This window comes from Corvus brachyrhynchos, unplaced genomic scaffold (genome assembly GCF_000691975.1).
Source record: "Corvus brachyrhynchos isolate BGI_N302 unplaced genomic scaffold, ASM69197v1 scaffold661, whole genome shotgun sequence".
Taxonomy (NCBI): domain Eukaryota; kingdom Metazoa; phylum Chordata; class Aves; order Passeriformes; family Corvidae; genus Corvus; species Corvus brachyrhynchos.
The window spans coordinates 549,119-567,890 of NW_008236246.1; the positions used below are offsets into that span (position 1 = coordinate 549,119).

Here is an 18,772-nt window from a genome sequence, read left to right on the forward strand (position 1 = left end):
CAACGCTGGCCCCAGCCTGCAGGAACCTGGGGCTGTGCAGGGCAGGAGGACTCTGCAACCTCCTCTCAGCTGCCTCCAGGAGCACCAAAGTTTGCTCCCAGGTGTCACCCCAGAGTGAAACCCAAGAGAGCTCCCGATAAGGGAGGGCAGCTATAAATGTCCTGTCCTGTGTAGGTTTCGCTATATCAAGGGGAGGAAGGGAACACTAAAGTCTCCTCTTAATCCGCAGTCTGGTTTTGTGCTGAGACGAAGGGAACAGATCCCCTGTGACTGCACCCAGGGTGCCTCCCCCAAGTCCCAGTGTCTGTGCAGAGCCGGTGTGTGCCCATCCCTGCACGCAGCATGTCCCCAGGACACCCCTCCAAGCCCTGCCCACCACCCACCCCAATGACCTGAAAAATACACCACCATCCAGAGTAAAATTAGCCTGGCGCTATTTCCAGTCAGGCCAGCAACTCTGCTTGGGGGCAATACCAGTGGCACGGCTGGATATGTCATGGCCCTGGCTGGAGAAGGAGCGCAGCTGCCACACCAGAACAGTGTAAGATGTGGGACCGTGGCTACAGCCAGCCAGGCATGGGGTGGGGATCTGGAGAGAGGGGCTGCAACTTGGCTGCAAATGGCCAGGCTCCATTTTCTGCCCCCCTGGAGATGTTTGGGGTTTGTAGTTATTCCCTCAGGCTGAGCCACAGCCACATGCACAGGCCTGGGGAGGCAGCACTGCAGTGCACAGCCACATTAGGGCCATGGTGGAGAAAATTCCCAGCCCACCACTGCACATCTGGTGCCTGACAGGAGATGAGCTGATGGACATCGGACTTCAGTGCCTGCAGGTCTCAGATGAATCAGGCCAGCAGAGTCCTGGTCTCATCCTGGCTCTGGTCCTCCTCCTGCTGCCCCTCTCCCACAGGCACAAAAGCAGACCACCTTGCAGCTGTGCTGCCTTGGGCATGCCCAGGAGCGAGCCCCTCTGTACAGAGCCGTGCCTCGTGTGCAGCCGGCTCCTAAAAACCTGAGCACGAGCCACCTCCATGTGCTGGCAGTCATGGATGGGCAGCGTCAATGGTCGTGTTTGCTCTGGGTGCTGCCAAGCACCTGCTTGTGCTGGCAGGGCATCCTCCAGCAGCCCAGCACAGAGGCAGGGAGAGGGGTCCTGCCGTGGCGGGGTGCTAGGTGAGCCAGGCTCTGCCGGTGCTGGTCGGGAACTGCAGACTGGGGCCGAGGTCACCCCCAAGGCAGATGGGAGACAGCAGCTCTGTCCTTCCATGAGCCCTAAGCTGACCTCAGCTGGGTGTATCCGGTCTCACCACGCCAGGCTGGGGTGGAGGTAAACACTGCAGAGCTCGGTGACAGGACTGAGAGCCCTCAAGGACTCTGTGGCATTTCAAACATCCTCCCCCAGATACTATGAGAGGCAGAGTCCCGCTGTGTATACCTTGGCACCTTGCTGAAGGACCATGTCACTCTCCCCTGGAGCCAGGAGAGGAATTAGGATCACAGTTACATTGGAGATGGGACTCCAAATTTGAGGAGAGGACAGGGGGAAAGTTTTTCCTTTGCTCTTCGGGCACCATCCCAAGACCTTTGATACACAGAGAAGTATTAAAATACACACAATCCCTGGTAACCCCGTGCCTCTGGGTTACGTCATCTGGGTCCTGGGTGCAGGCCGAGTGTGAGTGTGGTGGCAGCCACAGCCAGATGCAGCTCTGCAGCGCTCACCCTGCCTGGATCAAGCTTGGTGGTGGCACTGGTCCAGAGGAGCACTGCACTGGCTGTGCCCAGCTCCACTCCAGGGCATCGTGGCTCCACTGCCCAGGACCTCCCTAGGCGGGTGAAGCGCCCCTGGCCCTGTGTCACCATCCTGGCTCTGTTCCATCACAGCAGCAAGACCTGTCCCCTGGCACAGGGATGCTGGGGACACGTGTGCCTGTCACTTTGCTCCTTGGATAGTGGCCTGCCCAAGCATGGCTCTTTCCAAGGAGCTGACCTTAAAAAGAGCAAAACACAGGCTGCTTTGAAGGTTCCTGCTCTCAGGCATTTCCATCGGGTCTTGGCAGGCACCCTGGCCCTGCCAGCCAAGCTCTCCCACCAGGAGGGTGGCTGTCACCGAGCCCAGCCACTGCTGCCTTATAAGGACCCTTCACAGAAATTGCCCTTGGATCCCTCTGCTCTCTCCATGTTGCACGTGGAGATGAAACCCTCAAGAACCACCAAACCACTCCAGGCAGAAGATGCCCCTGCACCTTCTCCCATTATCTCCTACATGAAGCCCAGGCTTCTGCTTCTCTGAAAGTCTCCTTCTTCTCTCTGAAGGAGAGCTAGCAAAGACCTTTCATGGTTTCCAGGATTAGCTGCTCCACCAAAATGCCTTAAAAAACAATTTTCTCGCCTTTTTTGGAATATTAAGGAAGAAGCCAAAAAGCTTATTTGCCTGACTTCTCCTTAACCCCCTTCCAAATATTTGAGTACCTGAGGATCCCAAAAATGGAGAGGCTTTGACCTGTGATACAGTTGAGCACAAGAGCAAGAAGGGGCCCTAAGTCAGCACATAGCCCAAAAATAGAACGAGGGTTATCTGAAAAATGCACTAAATATAGACAAAAGTGTTTCAGCCCCAGCTGCAGCGGGGCCAGCCCAGCACAGGGCTCAGTGTCACTTGCAGACAGACAGGATTTTAAAGGCCTGCAGTCCCAGCTGACACGCTCAGAGCAGCTTCATGTCATACCTCGGTCGGTTACAGCCCCACCTCGCTCTGCCTCGGCTCTCAGGGCACCCAAAGTGAGTGCCCAGGATTCCCATCCCCGGGGGTGCTCCCAGGATGAGGAGGAGGCAGCAGCCCAGCTCTGTACAACCCCAGACACATGGAACCTCCACTGCAGGTCTGCACTGGCTTTTGGAGGGCACAGGCACAGGTGATCCTGCTGGGAGTGAATCCCACAGCCACCAACCAGAATCCCACAGCCACCAAACCTCTCAAATCACTCAGAACTTCACAACTGACTTTGCTGTTGGTTTAAAGCAGAGGGGAAGGCGCAGGCAAGGGCTCCCTTCATCCGAGTCAGGTCATTCAGCTCCATTTACAGCACAGTGGGAAAACTTCCAGTTTTCTGGCGCTTCACAGCCCTGTGAAAGCCTGGCCCTTCCTTCTGCCCTGCCCAAAGTGGAATGGCAACCTGCTGCAGAAGCTTTCAGGAAGGGGGGTCCAGGCAGCCCTGAGTCCACCGGCATCCATCAGCCCATGCAACATTGCTGCCCCTGGCACCATGCAGAGGGGATGTCCCCAGTGAGTCTCTCCTTGCCCAGGCTGGGGCACTAAAACCAGGTCCAGGGGAGAATTTTTCTGCCTGCAGCCTGCCAGACCCCTTGACCTGATAGATCCACCTCCTCTCCATCTCCTGCCCATCAAGGTGTGGGAGTGACCGTACCATCCTGACACACATGTTCCAAGGACAAGCATGGTCTGGGGGAGGAGAGGGCAGCAGGAGGGAAGGAAGGGAATTTTGCCCATGCGATCCCCAGGCACTGGAGGACTTCTCTCCCAGGAGATCTCCAGAGCTCTGGGTGAGCACCAAAATGGATCTATCAGCTCTGCATGTTTCTAGGGTTTGGTGGCTTTTGGTCACCAGCTCCTGGGATTAAAAAAACTGACTGCAAGGACTGACAAAGGTGGAAAATAGCACATAAAATGTGTCTTATAGGGCCAAGTCTTGCTATATTTTTGAAATGAGATTGGAAAGTTTCCTTGAAAAAGGTCCAAGATCCTTTGAAGTTCTCATGGCTCGTTGCCTGCAGCCCGAGTGAGCCCTGGCAGCCTGGCATCCTCCTCTGCTGGTGCTGGCAGCAGATTCAAGGAACAGCCTCACCTTCAGCAGTGGGCTCTCTTTTGGGAACAAAGCCACACCTGGAGCACAAGGCTGCCTTCCTCCCCCAGTGCTCCCAGATGCACTTTATTTGTGGATTTTTAGGTAAATGCACACTTTTCCAGGCAGGTCTGATGCAGGCAGCTCAGCAAGGAGCACGGAAATTGCTGCTGCTCTGCAGGGCACTGCCCTCAGGAGCCAAGGTGCTTCCCCAGCATTTCTGCTCCCAGCTCGCATCAGCCCTTCCTGACCTCCAGCTGCAGCCACCCAGTTTCAGCCACCGAGGGAGCTGGTTTTGCAACACCAGAAACACAAACAGCCTCCAGGACCTGTGCCCAGATCTCCCCTGATGCCCCAGACTTTCTGAATAGCTTCTTTCATAAAAACAGTGTCATGGCAGGGTGCAGATAAGCTCTGACAAACAGCGCCAGGTGTTCCTGTCCTCACCTGTCCTTCATGGGACTGTGACACCCCATCATTAGAGTTGAGACCAGGAAGGGGCTGGTAGGTGAGGCCAGCACAGGAATTGCCCATGGGTGTGCAGGGCAGGGTGCTCGCTGGTGGATGAGGAGAACCCGTAACATGGAGGAGGAACGGGAAGGGGAAGTGCTGCTGTTGGTAACCCTGGGGGCTCAAGGCTCCTGCGAGGCCTCTCCCTTCTCCTCCCAGGAGCAGGGTCACCTGTGGGAGGGGCATTGGAGATGGAGGACAAACAGCACTTTGTGGCACTCAGAGCTGAGAGTGCTCCAGCAGGTGTGGGTCGCTGTGCCCACCCACCCATGACCTGGGTAGGCAGAGGGACAGGGGCAGAGCCTCCTCTGTGCGCCATCCACTTCTCAAAGTTACAGGGCTGGACTCCGCCTGGATGAGGGCACCATGACCCTCATCCAGCAAAGCATGTGCATGGCTGGTGGTCAGAGCCAGCTGGGATGAAGCCAGGCAGCACTGGGAATAACTCCCCACACACCACTCCTCTCCTGCACCACCACCTGGGCAGCAGCTCCAGCAGTAGCGTGGGATTGTGCCTGTGGAGTAGGGTTTGACCTCAGGGAAACTTCCCTGAGCAAGGACACCAGGGAGGTTGTTATGGCCTGGCCCAAAATGAGGGGAATCAAAGCATGGATCCAATGGGCAAAATCACCCCATATACTTCACCCAGCTCCTGTCTCTGCATTAAAAACCCCACGTCCCTGCAGCACTGTTGCCAGCTCTGCTGCATGCCTTCCCGGGCAGGCATTACTCCCAGGAAATAAAATTCCTGTGAATTTTTTTTCAATAAACCTCTTTCCTGGTCTTGTCCAAATTAAAGCAATGAGAGCAGAGCAGCAGCAGAAGGAGTATGTCCAGGAGCACTGCTGCTTTTCTGGCTACAAACCTCTCACCTGGGAACCGTCACACACCTGGATGAAAGGCTCCTGCAGAACTGCTTCTCCTGTGAACCCCATTTTGCCCCAGTTGGATAATTGGGGGGTGTGTGTGTATAACTTGGGTCATTAAAATACCCCTTTTTACTTCCTGCTCTTCTGCACCCGGAGGCCGCTGTCAAGGTGATGCAAGAGACAGCTGTGATTGCAGCTGGGTGGCACCAGCACCGTCCCTGCTCTCCTGCCCCGGTACACAGGGTGTTGTGCAAGGGGGGATTTACTGAGCTGGTGTGAAAGTACAGCTGGAGAGAGAGGTTGGGAGGTGGGGGAGATGTGGAAAAGCAACAGAGAGGATAGAAACCATTCTTTTGGTTACCAAAAAGTCTTTTAGATGTGCCTAATTCAGCATCCCAAACCCTGCAAATGGGATGGAGCCAGAATGTTGTCCCCCCCCGCTGGAGCTGGCATCAGTGGGGCTGGTTCAAGGGGTGGCCATTATAGAGGAACGCTCACAGACGTGCTTCTCTTTAGGAAGATCCTTCTGAGGGCAGCAGGACTCCAGCTGCTCCTGCGCCACCCTATAACCAGGAACCTAAAGGTGGTGTTTCCATCGCCAGCTCTATCTGACAGAAATCTGAAGAAATACAAAGGTGAATCAATTTGACCATCCCACGGAGGGCAGTGCATCCCCCGCCCTGCTGCCCTGGGGTCAGGCAGCAGTGACCAGGAGGAGAGTGACCAGGTCAGCGCCCGGCCCAGGGTTCCCTCCATGCCCACCCCCAGCAGGACCAGTGGGTGGCACCGGCACGGCTGGGGCTGTGCTGGGTTCATGTGGCAGTGAGGACCGTGTCCAGCAGACCTTCCCAGTGCCGTGCAGGCAGCGGAGCCGGGGCGGGCAGTGGCAAAAACACCCTGGGGACAAAAGCTGGGGAAGGCTGGCCTGAGCAATCTGGCCGGGCGAGTAGAGTCAGGGTGGCAAAGAGCAGGAGAGGCAGGTTTGGGAGAAGGACAGCACCTCCTCAGAGCTTCCTCCAAACAGCCTGGGCAGCCTGGACCGGTCCTTCCGCAGCCAGATCGCCTGGACGTGAGTCCGTGTAGTGGCCATCGAACCCCCCGTGGCTGCCCGGGGAAAGCAGCAAAGCCACAGGTGCGGTGGGTGAGAGGCAGAGCAGGGCACCCCCAGGGTCTGTCTGTCTGTCTGTCCTGCCTCCTGCAACCCGCCAGCACAGCCCTGACCCGCTGTCGGAGCAGGCGGGTGGGTCCGGGTGCCGGGATGGAGGGGGCAGTGCCCACCTTGCGCTCCCCCTCCCGTGGGCCCTGCAGACCACCGTGGTTACCGTGGCAGGTGTGGATGGTCTCTGGAGCATGGCACTGCGGTAGCAGAGGTGCTGGGGTGGCACCTACAACAGTCTGGAGCTACCTTCCCCCTGAGGAGGGCTGTGGGGCTCCATTCCCCTCCCTGTGCCCCAGAGTCCCTCCTTGTGAGAAAAGGAATGGCCATCATGGGTAGAGGCAGGCAGTGGGTGCACCCCAATGGGACAGGGTCCATCCCAGAGAGCCAGGGTGCACCCCAACAGCACAGGGTGAACCCCAGTGCTCTCGTCCTTCCCGAGGCAGGACACAGGGAGAGGGTTTGGCCAGGGAAGGGCTGCAGCACAGGAGCTCTGGCTGCAGGGATGCTCTGCTGTGGTGGCACCTGGGAGGACATGGTTTTCCAGATGTTGGCTATAAACATCCCATTGCTTTCCCAGAGCTCATAGCTCAGAGACCCCCAACACTCCTGGCCACGGGATGGGGAGAGCATGGGGATGTGGTTGGCAGCTCAGGCAACGTGTGACAAGCACAAGGGAAGGGTCCCTGGGGCAGCTGACAGCCGAGTCATGCACCATAGGACAGGCGGGGTGGGGACTTCAAAGAGCCCGGTCCCACGGGACAAAACAGGTGGGGAGTGACTCCTCTGGCAGAGCCGGTCTGAGGGCTGAGCACCCAGCAGCCATGCTGAGCATCCGGAGCAGTGTCAGTCACAGCCAGGCAGGTCATGCCTCATGGAGGCTTTGGGCATGACCACAAATGGCCCCAGGTTCAGGCACGGGAGGGAGGAAGGACCTGAGGTCACCGGCTGAGTCACTGGCAGGTCTGAGCACCACAGCCCCCTGCTCCAGCCACGGGCTCCCCTCCAGCCCCACTGCCCAAAGCACTGCCCGGCACCTCCTTCCCACTGTCACACCTTGACTGAACTTCTGCCCTCTCACTGAGAATGCCTCTCCCCGTTCTTTTTCTCCTGACACCCCCACCTGTGCCAGGAGGCTCATCCCCACCAAACTGGTGCCAGGAGGAGACCTCCAGGAGCACTCAGGGTTGGGGAGACCTGTGTCCAGGCAGGGTCATCCTCAGCTCTGACAGGAGCCAGCCCTCAGAGCTCGCCCAGCACCAGGAGACAGAGCTGGGAGTCCTCTGCTCTGATGACACACCTCTGTCCCAGGCAACCTGGCACAGACACAGTGGTGCCAGCACCTCCTGCCCAGCTCAGCCAGCAGTCCAGGCTGTGCTGAGCTGGACACTCCCAGCTGGTTTGCTCATGGCCAGCACCTTGCACCAGGGCTTGAGGAGGGCAGAGATTTTTTTAATAACCTTAAAAGCCTGGGAGCATCTGGATGAGGCCTTGGGGTGAGGCAGGAATGTCCTGAGCTACATTTGCTGCCAGGGAAGAAAACACGTGGCTCTGTCCCTGCCCACGGGGTCCTGGGGGGTTTGTTACATGAGACAGATGTTTGCTACCTTGGAGGTTTTGCTGTCAGCTGGGGAAGCCCGGCTGGGGAAGCCTGGCTTGTGCACCCCACAGCAGAGGGAAGGGAGCTCCTCGCAGCCCAGGAGCACCACACAGACCATGGTCCCAATACCCCCAGGATCAGCCACCCACCAGGGCTCTGACAGGTCAGGGTGGTGTGGGTGGAGGGAGGGACCAGCCAGACCCTGAGCTGCAAAGTTTTCTAATTAAGAAATGCAGCATATTTTCAATCTGGAAGCAGCCTGTCCTCCAGGTGGGAAGAGGCAGAGGGGACAAGGGAGAAGTCTCGAGTGAAGGACCATTTATGGGGGAATGTGGTTTTGGAGAGCCTCCCTTGCTCCTCATCCCCAGGGGGACAGAAACAGGGCAGAGAGTGGGGCTGGCTGCGGGGTGAGCAGCAGTGCTTTTGTGCAGGTTCACAGCAGGATGGCCATGCCAGGGGACTTTCAAAGAGCTATGGGGCTCATGTGTCCATGTAGTGCTCCAGCCAATGGCAGAGTAAGATGTTTAGGTTGGATATTAGGAAAAATTTCTTCATGGAAAGGATGGTCAGGAATTAGACCAGGCTTCCCAGGGCAGTGGTGGAGTCACCATCCCTGGAAGTGTTAAAAAAAACATGTAGATGTGGCACTTGGGGACACAGCTTAGTGGTGGACCTGGGTTAACAGCTCAACTGGATAATCTTAAGAGGTCTTTTCCAACCTTAATGATTCCACGACTCTGTGTTGGACACCCTGAGCACCCTGGTGCTTTCGTGCAGGGTTCAAGACACCCTGTGCTCTGGACATGTCCTCCCCTTCACGCTGTGGGGGAAAGTTGTGCTGTGCGGAGCTGCTGTGGCCAGAACCCTGGGGCTGAGGAGGGGATAGTACCGTGCAGGGAGAACATTTGCTGTCCCTGCAGTCCACACATTTTTCCTCTTTCTCCAGGCCAGACCACTGCAAGCTGTGGGTTCCTCCATGCTGGGTGCACCAAGAGCTGTTGCCAGGCCTCAGGACCCTCATTTTCCAGTAACAGGCATGACTCAGTCACCCTGCTTGACTTGGTGGCCTTTCCTTTTCTATGACCGTCCTCTACTCATCTCTCCTGGAAAATGATCCTTGATTTTAATTACCAGGTCCCAAGCAGAGGGAACCAGGGGATTAGGACTGGAGCTGGGCTCAGGATCTGAAGATTCATTCACATTTGACTTAAAGCAAGCACCTTCTACTCTCCCTACTTTTGTTTTGCTTTTGGAAAAGAAAACAGATCCTTCCTCTTGCCTCTGTCAGTGCAATCTCCATTAGTGCTAAAAATTACTATACTTGTAATGTCACAAAAACGGTACAAAATGCTCGCTCAGACCCCATAGTGCCCACTAAATGCCATTAGCAGGACATTTGGGTTAACTTCAGTTGTAAGATTTGACTAATAAGGGCATTCCCCACTGGTTCATTCCAGAGAAAATCATGAACTCTCAGCATGGTTTGGGTTGGACTTTCAATCCCATCCCATTCCACCTCCTGCCATGGGCAGGGACACCTTGTACCACACCAAGCTGCTCCAAGCCCTGTCCAACCTGGCCTTGAACACTTCCAGGGCTGGGGCAGCCACAGCAGCTCTGGGCAGCCTGTGCTAGGACTTCACCATGCTCAAGATAACAAAATCCTCTTTGCAACAGAAGTCTCTTCCCTGCAGGCATCTCTCTGCATGCAGGAGGTATCCTCTGCCCTGCAGAGCTGCCAGAGGAGCCAGGGCAGGGGGACAGTACAGCCCTTGCTCCCTGTGCAGCGCAGGTGAGGCACAGGGGCACGTGGGCCCTTCCCATCCACAGGTGGGATTCCCGTGTCTATCCCAGCTCCATCTCACAGAGGAGCAGTCCCTTGCCCTTGTCCCCTCTGTCACAGTCTGGCAGCCCTCAACAGTTCAACCCATGAGAATGTGGAAAGACAACTTCAGGGCAACCCATGCCTCCATCTTCCTTTCATCTGGTCTTGCACATCCCCTCTTTGCCCCTCAGACTGGACTTAATCCCAGCTACTGCAGCTGAAATCCGAGGTGGCAACGCGAACCCTTCCAGCAACTGGTCCTTAAATGGGCTTTCTGTGGGGAATTCCCAGGAACTAACCAGTATCTCTGTAATACAAATCAATGCCCACAGAATTTAAAGATTAGGAGGAGGAGTACTTCTAGATGTCACCCAGGGTCACCAAATGGTGAAAGTCACAAGTCTGCACTTCCTGGGGCTGATGTTGACTTTGCTGCATTGGTTTGGACCAGGATCAAACTTTCCACAAGTTTGATTGATGTTTTGGGGAAGAGCCTGCCACTCACTTGACTTTTCTTTTATCATTTAGCCCATTCTCTCCCATCCCTTCTGAGGATTAACTGGAAAAATATTGATCGAGATAGTGGTTTCAGCTTAGCAGTGGCTTTCCAAGGCAGGGCTGCTTCCCACTCTAAGGACAGCACTGTTGCCTTATGGAACTAAGCAGGCATGGACAGAAAACTTGTCACAGGATGAATCTGAAATTCCATTACTTTAAACCAAGAAATATGTTCACTGTTACTAAAGCTGCACACAAGGAGGCGGGCTCTGTATTCCTGATGCCTTTATTTCCAAGCAGACAATCAAAATTTGTACTTCAATGGTTTAAAACAACACCGAGCTTTCACAGGGCAAAAATATTTGACTCACAAGTGCCCACAGGCTCTGGCACTCATTTCCCATGGCTCTGCAGCCACCTCCAGCGGCTGCCAGAGCCCACACAACAGGAAACCTCTGTGCCATCCACAGAGTACAGCACTGTAGAACACCACGTGCCTTTTTTCCACATTCCTAATGGAAAACAAGGCAAAAGACAGGACAAACCCTCAGGCACCTCCACTGCAGTGCTCTGGGGCTGGATCAGGCATGAGAGGACAGGTCTGGGGGAAGACCTGGTGCTCCAGGAATGCTCAGCAGCTGGGAAGGGCTGCTCCGGTGCCCTACAGGACCAATACACACCCCCCTGCACAAACCCCTCCTGCAGCTGAAGGCCCAGCTGGCTGGGAGGGCACAGGTTGTTTTTTCACCCCTCCACTGGACACTTGGGTGTGCAAGCAGGGCGGAGTTCAGCCCAGCAACAGTGCCTGAGTGATATGCCAAGGCCTGAACAGCCTGAGTCGACTTACAAGATGAATCTTGAACATGATGCTATTAATACCATCAAGGTTCTTCAGTTAAAAATAAATGATTAAAACATTTATGTTAGTTGTTCTTAATGCCAAACTGGCTGTTGTAGAGATGTTTGTATAACCTTGTGTAGGGTATCCTCCCAACAGATACCCCTAGAGACTTGTTAGTAGAATATTTTAGGCAAAACCCTCCCAGTCGTGGCCTGGGCTCTGGCCAAGCCCTGTCCCCAGCTGGTCAGGGAGTGGGCCGTCAGATCCAGGTGTTTTCTGCACAAAAAGGTAAACAAGTCATTTGGACTTGTCAATTTGGGCCTATAAAGCTGGAGCCCTTTTGTGGGTGAGCAGGAGGCCTTGGCTATGGGTGGATGCACTGTGTAGGATTTCCCCAATTGCCAGGAAGGGTTCTCCAGGTCCTCGCTGCAAACGGGGCTCCCCAGTGACTGTGGATCTGGATGATGGTGGAGTGTTTAGGTGATTGGTGGTGTATCTTTCTCAATCACTATTCTCTCTCTCTCTCTCTCCTATAGTAATGATTAGATGCATTCCCTTGCTTCTTTTTACTCATTGCTAAAGCCACGTGAGTAACAAGCTTGTTTTACCAAATGTATCCTTTTACCTCTGTTTTGCCTCAATATTAATAGTAAAACAAGATCATTCTTCCTATTGGTGTCTGTGTCCATTCTATTGCCCCCATCAAATGGCAAAACAATGAGCAGGGAAGGGAAGCAGGGAAGGGGCGCAGGGAGGGGATTCATTGCTCAGAAATGCCCATAGGGCTTCTCTGCATCTGGCTCTTGCCTGAAAACACACACTTGCCTTGAAGACAAAGAAATCTAATGAAGCGTTAGAGAAAACACTCTGCACTCACAGTCCCTGCAGCATACAAAGGCACAGTGCAGTTCAGCAGCTGCCAGCCAAAACCCAGCTTCTTGTTCTTAAGACACACTGACACTCCTGTGTAACCACACAGGGAGAGGGACATCCATCATACGAGCTGTGGCCTCAAACTGCTGTCAGCAAAGGCTGAGGCAGAAGGAACGAGCCACGTGTGTCAGAACAACAGAGTGAGAGTGGCGCCAGGACTGGGATGTGGGAGGTCCCCAGGAGGGTGAACCCAGCAGCAGCTCCTGCTCCCAGAGGCACTGAGTGACCAGCAGTGCCTGGGCAGCTGGAAGAAACCTGCCCGAGGAAGCATGTGCTTTGTCCTTCCCCACTTTCCCTGGCTGACTGTCACCAGCAGCTCCTCCTCGGCTGGGACAGTGCAGAGCTCAGGGGCAGACCCAAGCAGGATTCACAGATCTGGTTCCTACTGGCTTCCCACAGAGGAAAACACAGCAAGGAAACAGAGCGTGATACACAGAGCTGCTGTTCATAACCCACTTTGCCTTTCCAGTCTCTCTTGCTCCAGCTGTTACACACCTGCCTGGTTTTCTTTCACTTGAAAAGGAGGAAGGAAATGGGGCTGCTGACTGTGAATGCTCAGCCAGTGTCCTCAGGATACTGGATCTGACCCAACCTTTTGGTGTAAAAGTCTTGAAAGCCAATATTCTACTTGATCAGAACAAAACCCATGTGTTTATTATAAATTACTGAATCTAGAAGATGTGCAAGGCTATTCAGTTGCAAAACCATCATCCAGAATACTGCAGATCTGGCTGTAGTTTTGTTGCCACATCAGAATGGCTATTAGGCTCCTTGATGTATTAAAATCACAGATATGCAGGAATCAAAGTGCTGAATGTTCTCAGCAGAGCAAAGACAAAGCATTTGCCCTCAACAGGGGAGGGAAGGGAATCGATAGCAACATGCTTGATTACTGTTTCATTAGCCACGTTAATCTGCCACCAGGATGTAACCAATGTCGTGCCCAAATACACCATCCCATTGTCTGGGAAAGCATTAACGGCTTCAGGGCTTATCTAGATACAACAAATGCAGCAGCAACCTAAAAAAAGGCTGAAGTGGCAGTTCATAGTGAAATTTGTGATCCCTAGAGAGCTCTCGAGGCGTCACTTTCTAATCAAGCTCAGTTGCTGCAGTGCTTCCGGCTCCAGGAGTGAGGGACTCTGGTGCTGGAAAGGGGCAGGGATTGCACTGCCCCTCTCCTTCACTTTTCCAGCAGCCTCAGTGCTGGCTCCCACAGTCACCTGCATCCACGGCCATCACACTCCTTTCACACCTTTTTAAATATATATACTTTTTAATGACAACACGATGTGTATCTTGCTGCAGCTCAGCTCCTTGCTCCTCTCTGAATGCACCATTCTAGCCAGAATCTGTCTTAAATCTTGAAAGAATAGGTTTGAGCTGTCCTTGGCCAGATTCACTCTGAAATCCAAGGTCCTTGCAGTTGTGTTTGCACTAATCCCTCTGTATCAAGTGCTCCAGTTGGTCTAGCTCCAGGTGGTTATTATGGCAACGACACTAACAAAGCCTTGTTCCAATTACAGCTTTGTCAAGACTGGATCACAACATTTAAGTTGCTTTTACTTTTGTCTGCAGTCTGCAAATTTGCAGAACCTGAGCCTCTTCAGTCTTTGAGGGACTGTCAGTGAAGGTGGTTGTGTGGCTCTGATCTGTATGACCTGGAGTGACATCAGTAAGCAGTGGGCAGCTGGAGGTGGAAAAGCTTCACACCACCTTTATTAACTTTTCTGTCACACAGCTGGGTTTCTCCCTGCTGGCCCTCCTCCCCAGCCTGGACAGTGTAAATGTCATGGTAATGTGATACCTTTGCCCACTGAAATTCCCCACTAGAGAAGTATGCATCTTTTTTCCTGAAGCACCAGGTTCAGTGGTGCTTTAGGAGCAGTGCTGGTTTAGGAGCTCTGATTTGCCTGTTCCCTGCCTCCAGGCTTCAGGAGGAAGACTAAGTGACGGATTTGAGAGGTTCTATGTAAAATGGGCCCCTGCATGGTGAGACCTTTCCTAGCTGAGGGAGACCAAAAAGGTGAGGTTGGTGGGGTGAGAATTTTTACACTGGTTGTTTAAAAGCAAACCTTGATTTCTGGAATTTCTGTGCAAATGTAACTGTGTGAATGCCTGCTCTTCACCATCACACAGCCTCTGGAGCAGCAGTCACACAGACTGCATCCCGAGCAGACCCCTACTGCTCACAGCCTCGGGTGGCTCTGCACAGAGCAGCGCATGTGGCACTGCTCCAGACGCGCGGTCCGGGAGCAGGGAAGCAGCGGCTCTGCACTGCCTCCAGCACAGGCTGCAAGGGCTCACACACTGTCCCTGCGCTGGGACAGGGCGCTGCTGGAGTGCCTGCTTCTCAGGCAGATTCCCATGGAAACACTGCTCTAGGAAGGCAGAGCTCCAGTGTCACTGGCATGAGCTCACTGGTGAGTGAGCCCCTGCAATAGCCAAACTCAGACACTTGCCTTCTCTTTCCCAACGCTTAATGATTTCCTTCTGGCTGGACTGTTCCCAGAGCTGAAAGGAGACAGAACAACTACAAATAGTTCATCCAAACCTTGCTGCCAGCAGCAACCACGCTACCTGTGATTCCCCACTGCAGTGGGGATGTTTGTGCTCCACATTACTGCAGTTGGAAAAGAACAAAATACCATGGCACTGGTCTGGCAGGGAAAAGACCCTGCTCCTGCAGCTTGCAGTGCACCTGAAAATGATCATGTGAGAAGAAAACAGAAATAGAGAGGAAGGTGGAGGGGAGCAACCTGGGAAAGGGCTAGTTTGCAAAGTCTTGGTAATGCACAGATAGATCCCATTTCACTTCTTTCCCACCCGATTGCATGGCAGATCCTTGATGGAGGTAAACACTCTGACTGGGAAAAGCTGACAAGCTTCCAGGTGCACAGTGTGTTCTCTGAGTTCTCTACTCTGCCTGTTCCCATTCCTCATGTCAAGTGAAAGAGGCAAAGGAAAAAGCACATCTAGTTTTAACAATTGCTTTTCCATCCATCATACCCTGCTGGCTTCAATTCTTTCACCAAGTCCCTCACAAATGAAGAAAATCCTGTTGATTTGGAAATCTGTATTGTCAGCTTGGCAGCACACACATCCCATACGTTCCCTCTGTCCCTCCCTTCTGCTTGTCCTTCCCTCCAGCCCAGTTGGACACGCTGCCACAGCAGAGGGGTGTCTGCACATGGATACGTGGCCCTGAAAAACGCAGTCCATGCAACAGATCACAACACAGGTTACAGACTGTACGTGGCCCTTGGCTGCTCAGCCAGTGGGCATCAAAGATTGTTCTCAAACCCTCCAATTGAGCAACTCTTTAGAAAAATAAAGCCCTTCTAAATACTGACCTGTTAAACCAGGGACCTATGAACTCAATTCACCTGAAGTGCTTCTCATCATATTAAAAAAAGACCACTGGTCTGCAAGACCCTCTGCTCTTTCCTCTGCATTGCCAAGAAAGGTGCAAAGCAGATCACTCTGTCAAGGCAGACACCAGGGTGAGAGGTGAAACCAACAATCAAACCCATAAACCTTCACAAATCTGATACAAACAACCATCAGTGCAACCCAGCAAGGAATTTTGACCAGCAGAAGGGTGCCAGGTGCATCATGATGTTATTTGTGGGAGCTGATCACACACCCAGGTAGTGCAGCCGAGCGGAACGGTGGCAAAGCAATGCCAGCTGAAGGGACAGCCCATTTCTAAAGAAGCTGCTGTCAAGGTGAGTAGTTCAGCCCAAAAGCTGAACAGTGCTGTTTATCAGACCCCTTTGATTCCTCTTGCCTAACTTCAGGTGTCCAGAGTTTCAGTGTTCAGCTCACGTCATCAGCTCATCCCTTCCCCACCCAGGAGAGCTGTCTGAGGTGAGTTTGTAGCTCTCTGGACAAGCCCATCTCTCCCTCGTGTAGATGACAGGCTTCCACTAGATGATTAATTGGCTTAAGTTAGCTGGCAGGAATTAGAGCTTTCTTCTTCAGGAATTTTTTTTAAAACTTATTTTAAAACTCACTCTGGAAAATATTCAAAAAAGAAATACAATCTTTTTGAGGGCTGAGAAAAGTTGACTTGCTTTCTTACAAAGAGATCTATCTTTCATGGAAAGGAAGTTCCTGGCACATTAAGCCACTCAGAGAAATCTGAAGTGCAGTTTATTTTCTCCTGTCTCTGAACCCAAAGAAGAAAAGCCAGTCACTCAGGCTCCATTTTTGATCCAGACCACTACTGACCTCTATAAAAGACCACAAACCTCATGCTGTCTTCTGTCAGTCAGTAGCAGAAAGACTGGAAGACACCTACAGCAGTGCTATTCCAGACTGCTAGGAAAATCTGTTGTTTTCCAAGCTAATAAACAAAAGGCAAGCACCTTTCTCCCAACAATTTCTAAAAACAGCAATACCTTTCAATTTAACAGCACTTTAAGCCATGAATACCGAAAAAAAAGCGGTAATGAGAAGTCATGTAGCCCACAAAAATTAAAGGCATATGAATTTATGGGTATTTTTTCACTGACAAACCCAAAAGCTGGCAGGGGTTCTAGCCAATAAACTCCAACAGATGACAACTTAAAAATGAGAGGCAAAAGCAACTCAAATGTTTATCCGTAAAGGACCCCAGTGTAGTGAGATAAAGTATGTAAATGTGAATTTCTCGGGAAAACCAAAGCCACTGAGGGCCACTAATGACTGCAATGCAACTACTGCTGTGCAAGGTCTGTGGTGGGAAAGGCAGAAGAAAACATAGTGTAACACTGAAATGGCTGACTGTGGAAATAAAACATGACAGCTTGGCCAAAATAAATGGTGGGTGAAAATTACCCTTCTGGGACATGGGATAGGGTGGGAACAGGAAGCATCCCTGAGATATGTAAAAGTCATTGCACAGGGCCCTGATAAAATCTCAGAATAACAACAAAGCTGTGGTCTCCCAAATGCAAAAAAACTTGCATTCGACTGGAAGAGCTGCCAGGGAGGACTGGAGGGTGCCTCAGGAGTCAGAACACCTAATTTGTACAATGAGACTAGAAAAGGAGTGGCTTGTTTACCCCGAAAAATGTCACCATTGCATAATTCCAGCAGGGCACACAAGAAGTGCCCAAACCAGCATCTGTTTGCAGGAACAAAGATGAATCATCCCTGAATTGGCTCATTCCTAAACAGTGTTTTATGAAAGTTCTGTGATGCAACATCCCCAGGTTGAATCCATCCCCTGAGCGCTCCGCGTGGGTGCCTCACGCAGGCAGCGCGATCAAGGGAGCCCAGATCTTCCAGCAGCAGCAGCTCTCACTTGTGTGTTTGGCTCCTTTAGCTCTGCTCCTCTGTGTAAGGCAACAAAAGCTGGAGGCTGTAGGGCAGGCAGTGTGAAGGTCCCTGAGAGCTGCATTTGCTGCTCCCTGTGTGGACCAACAACCACTCCACAGCCCCACTGTTGCACTGCTGGTGGCACCACGGAAGGAGATCCCCAAACTTCAGCTCCTTAAACTGCTCCCAGGCCTCAGCACACCAAGCCCTCTGTGCATGTTCCTACCAAATCACTTGCAGAGCCAAGGAATTTCGGGAGGAAAGGACAGCCAGTAAATGCCCCAATGCTGCAAAAGCTACCATCAGTTTGGGGTAAGCACCAGGACACAGGAGATCAGGTTTATGCCTCTGGAAAAAAAACCCCAAATTGCGGCACTAACCAAGCAAACCAGAGTTTTCTCAGAGTTCTCTGGTTTGTGTCCATTCAGCTCAGTATGAGTCTCTGACAGCTCCAAGATCTCTTCTCTGTTCTGCTGTCATCCCTCTCTGCCCTTTCACTGCTGCTAGGGAAGCAGCCAGCTGTGCTGGCTGGCTTGGAGCAGCACAGCAACACTGCCAGATCCCAAACTACTGCCTATGCAAAACTCACCCCAGCCTGGCCCTCCTGAAACTCCCCTTGATTTTCACAAAGCCTGTAGGAACCCCAAGGGCTTTAAAGGTCTACTCCTCTGTCTCATTTGGCTGAAAGTGGCTTCAGAAGTTCAAAAGGCAGCACCATAGATGCTAAGAGAGGTGACAGAGAAATCTTCCTATTTTTACAGCCGCCTGTGAAAGCCTCCTTTCTCACTCTAACCAGCTGGGAAAATGGTTTGAGGTTTTGTAAACTATCTCACAGGTGAAAACTGTTTGTGTCTTTGTTTTCCACACTGGGAAAAATACTTTGGAAATAGGTGTTATGCCGTTCAGCCAATCCCTCTGGGAGGCGGATGGTCAAGCACCCAGTGGTGTGATGCCACTCCTTCGAACAAAGCTATATAAGCTGATTTATATAATTAAATACAGCCTTTTCTGGCCTTTGAACCTGATCCTGGATCTGTGTCTTTCTTGGGACAACAGTGACACAGCACCACAGCGTGTGTGTGTTTACTGCAACTCCTTAATGGCAGCTCTAACCCCCCAAATTAGTGGCCATCAGATAGCAACTGATACGCAACCCTCTTGTATTTGCCTTACATATTTGATGCTTTGAGGGGGCTGAATATGTCAATTAGTTTAGGAACTTCCCTCCATTGCTAGCCCCAGGATCTCCTCCTGGAGAAAGGCTGGAGCAAACTCATGCTCCAGAAAGAACTGCTGTATTTGTCATGAATTATTCTTTGACCTTTCTTTTTAGCTGGCTTTGCACACCAATTAAACACAGAACAAATGTAGTG

At 52.5% G+C, this 18,772-nt stretch overlaps 1 protein-coding gene across 1 annotated transcript in view; it reads left to right on the forward strand.

The window, feature by feature from the left end:
* Positions 1–746: 746 nt before the first annotated feature.
* Positions 747–18,772, forward strand: part of PIGU (phosphatidylinositol glycan anchor biosynthesis class U) — a 39,320-nt gene continuing 21,294 nt past the window's right edge. Inside the window, exon 1 of the mRNA XM_017746939.1 lies at positions 747–972. Coding sequence (XP_017602428.1) covers positions 747–972 — 226 coding nt within the window. The remainder of the gene's footprint in view (positions 973–18,772) is intronic.